Here is a 13,440-nt window from a genome sequence, read left to right on the forward strand (position 1 = left end):
ATCCATTCAGGCAAGATATTTCCTCCCACAATCACTGCTCCTATCCAACATTTAGGATCACTGCTATAAGATAAACTAATATTAATTATAAATGAATACTAGATATATTCATTCTCTGCTTATTATTATTATTATTATTATTATTATTATTATTACAATTTACAATGATGGAATATACCTCTCCAGTGAGCAATATGTCTCTCCAAGTTCTCTTAGTGTAGTTAGAAATAGAGAGGGGAAGTAGGAGAGAATAATCATAACTGTTTGGAATAGAATAGAAGTGTTATTCCTGGTGGTAGAAGCCATTGCACGACAAATTATTGAGTGCATATAAATGCTGACTGATAATAACCTCAATTGGTGCAAACTTTTGGCATCCAGAATGCAGGAACTATGAGCAAAAAATGCCATAGTTCTTTATTTTTAATCCGATGTCTGGATAAATACTTCCAAATCAAAGCATAACTATTTATTTTAAGATATATTGAATTTGCAAGAGATCGATTTTCCAATACTGGGAGGGGGGCAGATCTCCCCCGGACCCCCTACAAAAGTGTGTCCCCTGCTTGGAGACGTGGCAGCGCCTCCGGTCATATGATTACAGTTCATACACGAACCCCACCCCGTTATCGTCTAGTCTGCAAACCTTTCCGGCTGCAGGACAAGACATTTTTAAAATACCGGTCATCGGTTATTTAGTGTGAAGTGACCTTTATTTTCACCGTCTGTCAGGATTTGAAAAGTCGTGTGGACTATTCCCAGCATAACTCTGCCTAAATACTAGACATGGGATTTGAGAGTGGTGGTGACCACCCAAAATAGTATCATTTTTAGACGTTTACTGCTGACGTTTACAGAGGCTTCAAATAGCTTCCGTTTTACACTGGCAGTGATTGGACTATTCTGTACTTACCTAGTGAGCTAACATACTGGTTGAACAAGTCCGACATTCTACACTTCGATGGAGGAACAGCCCAAAGATCGGGCACAAGAGAGGCATTATTACCACCACGGAGAAGATAGGAATCCTATTCAACATACAACTTGTCTAAAAAATGATCAGACCCACTTCCAGCACCGGCATCAGGAAACGCAGACGAAGAAAACAGGTTGGGCCATCCGGAAAAGTTAGCTAACGTTGGCTAGCCTTAGTCAGCTAATGTCAACGAGCCGACTAGCATTAGCTAACTAACGTTAACTCCACCGTCATTTGGGGCTTAGCTAGCTACTAGTTAAGATTATATACGGTTCGCCAACATAATGTAAGAAATGCCGCAGCTGGTGAGTAACTGTTTAGGCAGATAGCTAGCCAATATCGGATGAGAATCCAGCCATTAAGTTAGCTAGTTAGCTGACGTTGCGTGACAGTTGTCGCTGGTGGTGGTTTGACATATCGGGGATTGACCTTGTGCGCCGGTTTCACCACCCATTTTTCTTTTGCTAATGCAATGGGATCCTCTGCGAAAATCTTGTTAGGTCACCGTGTATCATATATCCCTTATATGTGCATGTTGAATCGCCTTTAAGAGTAGTTATGGCTTCGTTTTATTCATTTCAGAATGTCTGTGTCCAGTTTAGGAAAACGAGCCGGCTCCACTGGAATGTTCTGAGCTGCCATTTCCTGTCGGCCATGTTAGAACATCATTGCGAGCTAATGCTAAAGTTACCTGGCCAGTTAGCAAATCTTGACCACCAAAATTCTGTTTTTAATCTCAGTAATGATGTGTAGTTGTCTTCTTATTGTGTTCATCTAGGTTTACTAGCTAGCTACATCATATAGCACAACCCACTGTTGGTGGTTTCAAACTTAATGCTAAACGAGCTGCTGGTTAGTTGACATTAGCCAATGCTAGCCGTCTCTGTCAGGCCTGTTGCATGTTGTCCAGTCAACGTGAAGCCACGCAGCAGCTCGAGTATGCCTACTTGAAGCGATATGGCCATGCCACAGCTGAACAGAGACTGCTAACCATCGACTTGGCGTTAGCTAACAGTTGGTAGTGGTAACACATTTGCTGCTGTCAACAATAAACGAGAAACTGCCCCCTGTGCATTGCAAGCATAAACTAGCAAGGCTGCACCAAGAAGCTTATGTGTGCTATGCCATCTGACGTGAGCGGCAGCACCACTGAATGAAGTCCTACGTTGACACAGCAATTCCCATGCCCCTTGTGCAATGCATAGACCTATTTATGGTGCACCACACTCCATGCCAGTCCATATTTATTTCAAAAATGTCCCTATGATCTCTGCTGGTACACCTGGCATTAACATGCATCTTGGATGTCAGATCAGATTTTATCCATATAGCTTAACACATAACAATCCAGTAGGCTACACAGTTCATAGATGCAAGTCACACTTAAAACGGATAGTGACCAGATAGCCCAACCCATCTGAGGATGTGGTCAGAGATCCATTTGGTCATACTGACACTTAAGTTTAAATAGGATACAATTTTGAGTCCACATACAACAACTATGTATTTTTTTCTGCTGTATACCCTGATTTTTATCCTTTTTCATTTGTCTTGCTGTTTGAGATAGAAATTGTTTAAAGCATGCAGAACACCATGAGGCCTAACGCACACGTTTGGTAGCTTGCTTAACAACATTGACTGTGGTGTGATAATTTGCAGCATAAGAAAAAAAAAAAACTACCTACAACCTGAAAAATTATGCTTATACCACATGAGATCAATAAATTTGTATTAACTGCTTAAAAAAAAAAAAAAAAAAAAAAAATAGATTAAATTATCAGGCTGGTAATGCATATGCCGATGGTTTCAGTAAAATGTGGATAATTCATACGTGGATACAATCTGGATATGAGATGCATGCTCATGCAGGGTGTCAAGGTGGCTTCTTCATTCATATCTTGTAACTTCACTTAGGCTACATTTTGAGCAGAGTGGTAGCAATGACTACATTGGCTGCAATGCTCATTGGCCCGTAGGACTTGAAGCATATGTCTCCCTTTTTATAAAACAAAACTTGACTATAAAAAAATCAGACCATGGGTGTCATTTCCAAGGTATTGCACCTGCCCTACCTTAGCCTATGAGATACATTTTGATCATAGATTTTATCATTATAATGGAAAGCAAAGAACATTAACAGAATTCCATTTCAAAGTCATATCTACAAAACGAAAAAAAAACATCACATCAGGGGAGCATACCCTCTAAACTGTGTGCATCTGATAGTTTTGTGACTTAGGTCTAATAATTTATCATATTTACCAAATAATATCTTCGCACTCGTCAGTAATTGCTTCACCTGTCTCCAGAAATGTAGTTGATTATAAGCAGTTTTAGAGGCATATGATACTAGATGCAGGGACTTTGCCATTCCTTTGGGTTTCGTGAACTGACTCTCCTGCATTGCTCATCCAATGCACCAACTATAAATACTAAACACAACTTAACCTTTGACATATCCCTAAATGGTTTGTTATGCACTTAATAATATTTGACTTATGGCCATTGTCTATAGTAAGGGTGCTTTAGATGCAATACGAGCAAAATGGGGAAAAAGGAAGTTTAGGCATGCTGCTCCCTCTGCTTGGAATCAGTTGCAAAATTACCTGAATCTTTGGGAGCTGGTCTCACTGGATGCATTTAAAGTGTTTCTAAATGACTTGGAAGCAAGCACATCTTGCTAGATGTTTTGAATGTTGATGAATGTTTTATGATTCTGTAATTTGTTCTTTGTTTTCGTTTTAAATTGTTATGTTTGTTTTATGTCTGCAACCGTGTAACTGTGCTGCTGCCTGTCTTGGCCAGGACACTCTTGAAAAAGAGATTTTTAATCTCAATGAGACTCCACTCCTGGTTAAATAAAGGTTTAGAGTGTGGTTTAGAAAAAAAAATAGGGAGTGAATAATGAAAACCATTGCTGGCAAAATATATAGGCTTACTGTTTTAAATTAAACCTTTCTATTGTTTTTATTTTAGCCTGATCTTGTATGGGATTTTGTTGATCCAGTGTTTTCCCCTAGATTTATTTTCTAGCATTGGGGGTTGGGCCTTGGTAAATTTGGCTCTGGGATGTAGGTTTGCTCTCTGAGTTTATGTGCCATTTTTATCACAGATATTTGAATTGGGCAATATTGTGTCATTTGTCCTGTGTTTGTTTCTTTTCTTTTGCTTACGTGAGATATAAGGCCAGAGGAATTTTAATAGCCTTTTTTGATATTTTTAGCAGTTGGGGCAATTTACATTATGGGGCTGCCACTGAGTGAATGTAAGGGATACAGTGGTTGAGCGATTCTGTCAATGCACTATAAACTGATTGTGTTTCCCCTTTCAGGCAATAAAAAAGTAAACATCAGTGACGAGGAGGGGGAGAAGAATCCACATCCATTTGATACTGTTGGTATGTCGCATCCCCCCAACAGCAATGGTAACAGACACATAATTAATGCAAACGTGAAACAGAAGTCAACACAAAAGCTGTACACATCTGTTCCAAAAGTGAGCAGCAAAAGTTTGGACCATAAGAAGAGTATGGACCTTAAAAATGACAAGGAAAAGGCTCTGGATTTGAATCACCATGAGGGCCAACCTTTGGATAAGAAAGACTCTGTGTTGCTTCAAAATGGCGTTGTAAACTGTGGCTTCATTGCAAATGGCTATTCTTGCAAGGACAATGATGGCAGCGGCTCCGAAGGTGGATATACTACTCCGAAGAAACGCAAGGCCAGATGTAACAGTGTCAAGAACACTGACAATGTGATTAGAGAAAAAGAGAAAGACATGCAACAGGGCAACACTACACAGGAGCCTGGGGCTTTTAATCTTGAGCCAACTGAGAAGGGAGTAAGTTCAAGACTTGATGGCTTCAGAGCTGTCCATAAAGTAGAGGCTCAATCAGCAGCTAGACGGGCAGTTGCCTCTGAGGCTTCAATGGGGGAATCTCAGAGGAAAAACTCGGATGGCAAAACGGTAGGCACCTTTGGTAAAAAGTTTGAGGAAAGGCACAAAGCCAAGCTTTCCTCACCTTCAAAAGAGGACTCATGGACTTTGTTCAAGCCCCCTCCAGTATTTCCTGTGGACAATAGCAGTGCTAAAATTGTGCCCAAGATCAGTTATGCAAGTAAAGTAAAGGAGAACCTCAACAAAGTAGCCCAAGCTGGGGGAGAGGCACTGCCTCCTCCTGTTAGACTGTCACAGGTCCCTATGTCCGCTATGAAAACTATCACCTCAGCTAGCTTTACTAATGGTCCTGTTTCTGGAAATGGAAACGGCTGCCCGTCAGTGGGTACCTTCTTTGCTCCTGCTGCTAGTAGTATTCCACCAGCCCCATCTCTCCCAAGTGGTGAGAATGTAGCATCTTCTTTGGAAAGTAACTGTAGCTCTACAACCAGTCCCGTAGATGCAGAAGCTTATGAGCTTAGAAAGTGTACTCTTTTAATTTACCCTTTAAATATGCAACCTGTGCTCCCTAGTGCTCGCCAACTTGACCCACCGGCTGCTCAGACAAATCAGAAAGCCTTGGGAGATATCTTCCAGAATCAGTGGGGGCTTTCCTTCATCAACGAGCCCAACTTGGGGCCAGAAGGAGTAAGTGGGCAGATGACTGCGGAGGACAAGACTACTGTGGTCACACCTCAAGGCGAGTGTCAGGCCGTTGCAGCCAAGGCTGCTCACCCGTGCTTTGATGCTAGCCCATCAATCCCAGAGCCAGTCACATTGGCTCAAGACCCTGAGAAAAGGACTTGTGCCCCTAGCAATGTGTCTAATGCTTGTTCCTCTGCTTGTGTGATGAGTGAGGAGGACACTAAGATGCATCCTTCTGGCCAGGAAAAGACAAAAGCTGAGGCCAAGAGTCCAGGTTCTGCTGTGTCAGCCCTCAGTAAAGACAACGGTGCTAAGCCTGTACAGGGCCTGCTGACCACCTTGTCGTTTGGCTCATCTAAAGAACAGGCCCACTCTAAAGACATTGGCAGGAGGTGTAGCTGGGGGTCGTTTGATATTAAAGCTGCTGTCATTTATCACACTAAAGGTAACTTCCATTAACTTTACCTATTAACTATTAAGTTTATTCGTATATCCCTTAATCACCGTTACAGTCTCAAACTGCTTCACAATGGCAACATTATGAAACAATAAATGAAAAATGTCTAAATATGTCTATTGATATAATTTTTATGAAGAATTCAGTAGTGCATTTTGCTAAAAATCTTGTTTTGTGTGCTGAACTAATGCCATTTTTATTTTCCTTCAACAGAAATGGAATACATTTTCAATTTGCAAAAACAAGGTAAACAAAAGTTGTTGGTCTCAGCTATTCTGAACCTTTTATTTTTAAAAATGTTAATGGCACTGGGTAGAAGAACAATGTAATCAAATACAGGCCAGAAATTACTCATATGTGCGAGACTGTGTATATAAATGTGCAGAACAAATTCAGAGACACATTGGTATTTTGGGCCTGACCCAAATATAATCAGAGATTCAGCTGCTATATGAATTAAGAACCTGTCTCCAATAGAAGACTGTTGTAAATAGACACTGGGTGTTTACTGCTGTTAAAACACATTAAAGCCTGTGGGCTTCTAGTGCAAGTTTGACAGCATGCAAGAGTTTGGTTCAAACAGATTCCAAAAAAAACCCCACATCATGTTTCACAACATCTTCTGTATTAGATTACATTGCTCTGATCAATATTAATATTTTTTGGGTGTATATTCTTTAACTAGTGTTTTTTCTAGGCAAGGTCTCTCTTGTAAAATACATCTAAATTCAGTGAGGCTACCTTACTAAATAAAAAGACTCAAATAAATGTGTTTTCAGTGCTGCCCCTTTTGATCACTGATTGTTCAATTTAAGCTCGCTAGCAGCCTGCAGCTGTCCCGCTCAGAAAGATCCTGAAGCTTGTTTGGCTAACATGTAGTGCTGCAGCTACAAACCATGGAACAATTGTTCTAAGGTCATGTATGGATAAAATCCCTAGACCCAGATGTAAACACCTCAACCTGGTTGCTTTTCTCTGGTTTGAGCACCCTTTGTGGGTTTTTTGCCTATGATCCTAACAAGCCTTGTTAACTGCCATGGTAACCAATGCCACCTGAGACGGCATAGTAATGCTGTCATGCTAATGTATTCACTAGAATAATACCGAGCTGGCATTAGGCCAACATCATGCTGCCACATTTGTTATCACTTTAAATGAGCTAGGGGAAAAAACATGCCCCACTTTCCTTTTACTAAATGGAACTTTTAGAAAAATAAAATGTTCAGGATACTTGTATACTATTGCCTTAAAGGGACTTGTTTTAGTACCAGTAACAGCAAAATGATTGACTGATTGGAGTGAATAATTACAGTTGCACATTGAATTCACAAATGGGTGCATGGATACAAATGTCTATTGGGATGCCTCTCCAGCACAGGTAGCTGCATAGCTTGGACTAACATCTAATGACTGTGAAATTCTCACAAGATGAAGGCCATCATTATTTTCTTAGTAAACAGCAGAAATGTAAGCAAACTAAAGTCATGAACAACATTGATGCTGCTGAAGTTGGACAGAAAGCATTAAAAACTAATTCTACCAAGTAGCCTATTGGTATCACTAGAGATATTGTGATCCAGACCTTTGAGGCAGATACAGTTGCCAAATTCGTGGAAGTAGAATTCACATTCTGCATGCATTTTCTTCTGCATTATCTACAGTATGTTTTCTTTACTTGGTACAATTGTTACATCTGGTTCTTTGGAATTGAAGTCGTAAAATTCTTGCATCTACAGAGAAAATGCTGAATAATCTAATCCTGTGCTTTATCTCTTTCTCACCTGCTCTAGATCCAAAAAGAGTAGTGGTTTATGATGAGACCAAGGATGGACCTGATCAGTGAGGTAGATCGTCTACAGTACAAACCTACTCCTCTCCTGGGTGCTGCAGTTTTCTACCTTGGAAGTCTTGATCCTGTTGGATAGATAAAGTGACAACTGTGAGTGTTGAGCGGGACAGATTTTCTTTGGAATCTAGAGTGGAATAACGGACTCTTGGAGGCATCAGATGGTTGGACTTAGTTCAGAAACACACAGACTCGGGAGGGATGTTTAAAGAGTTGATCGGTGCCTCTCCAATATGATGGACACGTGTGACATCGAGCTGTGATAGACGTCTGCCTCATAGCTCTTTAGAGATGATGTTGGGAGTTCAACAAAGGAAGGTGTCCTTGACTGCACCTCCCAAGCCTTTATCCTGTTGTCCATTGAACTGTGGCAACCATCAGTCTGACTGTAGGATGCCTCAGTCTGTCATTTTATTTCTTCACGCATTCAAATAAGTTCACTGTAGATATGTTAGAATTTATACATACACATGAGTGTGCAAGTTTGACTTCATCTTGAAAGAAAGGAGAACACACCTTGAAAGAATGCCTTGAAGTTGTGAAATTGAGTTTTGTAGGAGTTCTGTTAAAGTGAAAGCTGATGGGTAAGGCCCTATCCAGTGAGGGAGAACCTTTGTCTTAAATACATAGGGGAAATCAGAATGCCCAGTAATTAAATAACTGCTCTTTTTTCTTTTCTTTTTTTTTTTGATACTATTTTGTCTGACCTACATGAATAAGTGTTATCTGCACTGCAGTACGATCCCAGAGCACAGATACAGAAGTGCCCAATTTGAAGGAAAGCCACGCCCCTTCATTTCACTGTTTATTATAGGTGTGCTAAAGATTTTAAAATCAGGTTATGTATTCATCAAAGTCGAAACATTTTTACTCCTAAAGTTCTTCATACATTTCATGCGGTTTATTGATGTGAGGTCGGTGCAGCCTATTCTTAAATCCAGATTCATAAACCTTTTTAATATTATATGAATCATACAGGTTTAGGAATAAGGTGCGAGTGACATTCTGGAGCTAGAGAGAGATATTGCTTATAATAAGTGGTATTCTGTGTTTTGAGCTATTTGTTAAGCAGCAAGACTCAGGATGTCCATACAAATTATTTTGCCTGCATTTTCTCTCCATGGAAAAATGGTTAATTTCCTGTTTTCAAAGGAATACGTGTTGCATTTTTCAACTTGGATTATTATTTTTTTTGCTAACTCAGCATTTGGTCTTTAATGTTCTGTCTGATTACTATGGCATTGTATTTCCTGCATGTTTACTGGTGGAGTCAGAAGTCACTGTTCATTGCCACACAAAGATGACAGTAACAAAACAACAATTGCAATACTAACCCAGGGTCCCTGACTAGCCACTTTGTCATACTGTGTTGAAATGTGAAGATGAATAGTACTCTTACGTTTATACTGTGGATAACATTTTAAGTTTGCAAACCAGTGTGCAATAACACCGTGTGATCCCATACAGCTTGTAAAATGGGTTATATGGGGCTACAAAAACATCACACAAAATGCTGTTGTGGCCTGTAGTGCGTAAGTAGCTTATTTCTGTGTCCAAAATGTTTAGGATGTCATGCTTGCATAGAAGAGGTTGTGTTGAAAGACCTAATTAAGTCTAGGGAGCCCAAATTTATACTACATGCTAACTGGCCAGCCATGACGTCATTTGTATTACCATCTCCAAATCAGGATTGGGTTTCAGTTTAGGAAGGAACTGTCCAGGTTTCTTTTCTCTACAAGATATGATTTGGTTAATGTGTGGATTAATAGCACTTTATGTAAACTAATTGCTTTTACCTTTTAATTACTAGAGAGATCTATATGTACTGACAAGAAATACTCCTTGAAAGAATGGCTCTGGGCTGTTACTCTGGGCTGTAGGTTTCAGAAAAAAAAAGTTGATAAATACAGAATTATTAAATGTAACTCAGGTAGTGTTGATAAAGCCATGACTATGTTAAATATTGTTTTTGCCAAATGGCCCCTGTCATGTAATGTGCCCAAATTGGAAACTGTTTAATTGGAGTCCTATTATAGAGTCCCATATGCTGTGACAAAACACCAAATTATTTCTTTTGAAGAAAACTGTGTCATGGCATGCAAGGTGCTGTCATCGATCATTTTGGGCTCTAAGCATATGAGTTTTTCCATTATATTTCCCCTTAGAAAAGCACATTGCTCCATGCGCTGTTTTCGTGTGTAATAGACAGTAATCTTCTCGCAATCTTTGATGGCTCATTTTCTCTGTCATTTGTTCATAGTGAAGCACCTCTTGATTTATTATTCCTGAACATCAGTGGTGTTTATATGGGGTTGCTACAGTCTGGGTATGAGCTTTCAAGTACAGTTCTTTTCTATTGTGTTCTGATTAGGCTATGTCACAGCTTGTGCTTAAACACCGAGAGGGAACTGGAAGTCGTAATTACAACCACATTTTGTACAAGTTGTCTGACATTTTGCTTCCATCTGTCTAATCCCAGTTAGCTCTCTGCTATTTAAAATGCTTTGTTTTTGCTTCCATTGTACAGCGTGTGATGGATGAGTGTGTTATCAGATACTGTACTCCGAATAAGAACAAAATTGTGTCTTACGTGGTCGTTGAGGAAGCAAGAGAATTTGAGTGGATATTGCCCATTAGCATTTAGACTTATGTTTTGAATGCTAGTGAGAATTGAAGGTCAATCTGGCATGAAGTTTGGTAGAACTCATGACTTCATTTTCTTCTGATTGCCCATACTCCTTAGACAAAGTGACTTAATCAGGTTCCCATACTGTAAATGCCAAATTATATAGTATCATGTGTTAAAAACAGTCTAAAAGCATTAAACGTCAGTGGACAGTGAATACATTCATAGGCTTCTAAATGTAAAACAGGGTGGTCAGAATACGTAGTATGTGATGTTACTTTTGTCTTACGGTGAATACCCTTTGAATTTTTTTTTTTTTTTTTTAAGAGGATGGTCCTGGATTCAGGGAAATCAGAGAATCACCCATCCTCCTGCCCCAAGGCTCCTCATTTTAAAGCACTTAATACAGCAAAAAGGCTATATTGAATATGCATTTATGAAGATAGAACTATTATTTAGCATTGTAGCCTGCAAAACCAAAAACTGGTTCTTAATAGCTGAGTATATGGTAATACAATGATGGGGGAGTGAGTGTCAGTGTGCTTTGTGTTGAGAAAGAAAAGCCTGAACACGTGGAGTCTATATTTTCACCCCCTCAGGATGTGCAATCACCTCAAGGATGCTGATGCAGGCTTCCAGGTTGCGAGTGACTAGTTTGGCCGTTCGGCCTTGTTGTTTGTGGGTGTGTGCATAGTGAGTTCTTCCTATTATATGCAAGTTCCCCATATATTTCAAAATCCCTGTTGTTTCATGTTCAGGTGCCTGTGTGAAAAAATATACTTTTACAGCGATTTTGATTGTTGTTTAAAATCTGCTTCCAGCATATATCCGTGCCATTTTTCTTTTTTTTCTTTTTTTTGTAACATTTGCAATGCTGTTCACATTTCTTACAGCTATCCTAATTTCTTCTTTAAGTGACATGGAAGTAGCTGAAAGCAATGAGCATTTTAGGTGTTTTCTAGGTTTTGAAATTTTCATGGCTTGAAAATTGTGTGACCTAAAGCCAAAATCAGTTTGAATGGGACAGATGACAATTGCTTGCTGGTGTATAGCCATGCCAGTCCATTGTCAAGTTAACGTCTGAAGTAGCACATTATTAATTTGAACTGATTTAATGAATTAATATTTTAACATTGTATGTTTTTAAAAAACTGAGTTTATTTTTGAATTGTCACCTAATTTATCCATAGATGCACAATTAGAATGAAACTACTTCAAAGGAAAATGATGTCTCATTTTTGATCAGTTTTAGACTATTTAGTTGTTGATTAAAGCTGAAGTAGACCTATTTTCCCCTATAGCATCAATGTTAATATATTTGAAATTACTCTTTTCCAGCAGATTTTATACAAATTACTTTAATGCATTTCTTCAAATAGTTGTGATGGAGTAATGACCATTGAAATACACTGCATCAAGAGTTCCTCTTAATATATTTTTTTCTAGTGTTCTTGATAATGTTGTGAGGGCGAGTGAGTTAAAGGGTATTAATGTGCAGTTCGACAACTTTGAATCTGCTTTCGCCAAAGGTACACAACTCAGATATTCAGCTACTGTATGGCAAATGCACAGATGGGGGACATTGATGATGTGATGACCAGCTTCCTGACAACTTGCTGGGCTTTGGAGAATCTTTTATAGTGAAATCACTACTGTAGCAGCTGAATGTCACTTTTGAGTGTGTTATGGTCTGAGAAAGGAGGAATCCAAAAGGAAGACAATATAGAGATAAAAACAAATACCGAAAGTGCTGCTTCTTCATCCAGTAATCAATCGTCTGTAATGGGAAATGCTGGACTTGGTGTTTGTGCTCCACTTAAAAACTGTCCCTCCTACCACTGTCCTTGCCTCTTGTGAAAACATGTTAATTTCGGGGGCTTTTTTTGTTTTACTCTGTGGCACCTGAGAGGTACAGTGTTTATGGTTGTACACATGTGGTAGAAACAAGGGCAACGTGTGTCTTCACACGATTCTGTACCGCTAACGGTCATGAAGAGAGGAGATATGTGGTGCCGAGTCATCTTTGTTCTTTTTCTCCTCGTCATCTCAAATGGCTATTGTGCTTGTTGATGCATTATCGGTCTGCTCCTCCTTTATCACTTCTACACCTCTAGCCCCCAAAATATGAGGCAATAGCATTTCTTTCTCAAATGTCTTACAAGTTGACATTTAAGTTTTTAAGTGTGCAGTCTGATTGTTTAATTTTTTTTTATTTAACAGAAGTGTCACATTACAATGTTCCTTTTTTTAAAGCATGATAATAACCCTCAAATTCCAAACAATGTAATAGATTCAATTAAAAAAAAAAAACTCAAGTGTTCACAATTTTAGTTTCCATTAAAATGTCAAATTTTCATTAAGAAGTCTGTGTTTTGTGTGTGTTCTCTGTATTGTTTGGATTCCTGCTATCTAATGTTGCATGGGATTGAAAGCATGTCAGATGCTTGTAGCAAAGGGCAGTTGTAACAGTGATCTTGTTTATACTGTGAATATATTGTACATTGACAATACTAATGGCATGTTTACTATGCCAAATCACACAAGTATACTACTATAAATGAGTGGGAAAATCTTCAGTTTCTTTCCTTTCACTCGAACAAAAAGAAGGTAATTGATAATTAATTTTGTTATAATATTGAACTACTTTACAAGTGCAACAACTCTCAATTTGCCCTTTGGTGTGACACTACATCACATGTTAATGCTATAATAAATCCATAAATGTATAACAGTGGAACCTAAAGTATTAAAAGATGAGGTTATGTTGCTCACAAATTTCATTAGTATCTTATTTTTTAACTTGGCAGGTTATATCAGCACATGATCTATCTGTGTGTTTTCAAATGACAGAACGATGTTAAACTTGTGTTATGGATGCACCTATTAAACTTAAGTCATGAAGAGAGTGAAATCACATTAAAGACGAAAAAGCTATAAATGTAAACCCTGTAGAT

The 13,440-nt window shown here is 38.8% G+C and overlaps 1 protein-coding gene across 2 annotated transcripts; it reads left to right on the forward strand.

The window, feature by feature from the left end:
- Positions 1-926: 926 nt before the first annotated feature.
- Positions 927-13,216, forward strand: nufip2 (nuclear FMR1 interacting protein 2). Of its 2 annotated transcripts, XR_011696585.1 has the most exons (5): positions 927-1,109; positions 4,308-6,002; positions 6,228-6,260; positions 7,805-7,953; positions 10,814-13,216. XR_011696585.1 is itself a non-coding variant. In XM_071539611.1 (4 exons), the coding sequence occupies exons 1-4, from the start codon at positions 962-964 to the stop codon at positions 7,855-7,857; spliced, it is 1,929 nt and encodes a 642-aa protein (XP_071395712.1). In that variant the 5' UTR covers positions 927-961; the 3' UTR covers positions 7,858-13,216. The 2 variants fall into 2 exon arrangements, 1 of the variants encoding a protein (XP_071395712.1); XM_071539611.1 differs by having other exon boundaries at positions 7,805-13,216.
- The last annotated feature ends 224 nt before the right edge of the window (positions 13,217-13,440 follow it).

Source organism: Centroberyx affinis, unplaced genomic scaffold (assembly GCF_046629955.1).
Source record: "Centroberyx affinis isolate AG114_WGS23_722 - 3 ecotype Tasmania unplaced genomic scaffold, CSIRO-AGI_Caff_v1 ptg003475l_1, whole genome shotgun sequence".
NCBI lineage: Eukaryota > Metazoa > Chordata > Actinopteri > Beryciformes > Berycidae > Centroberyx > Centroberyx affinis.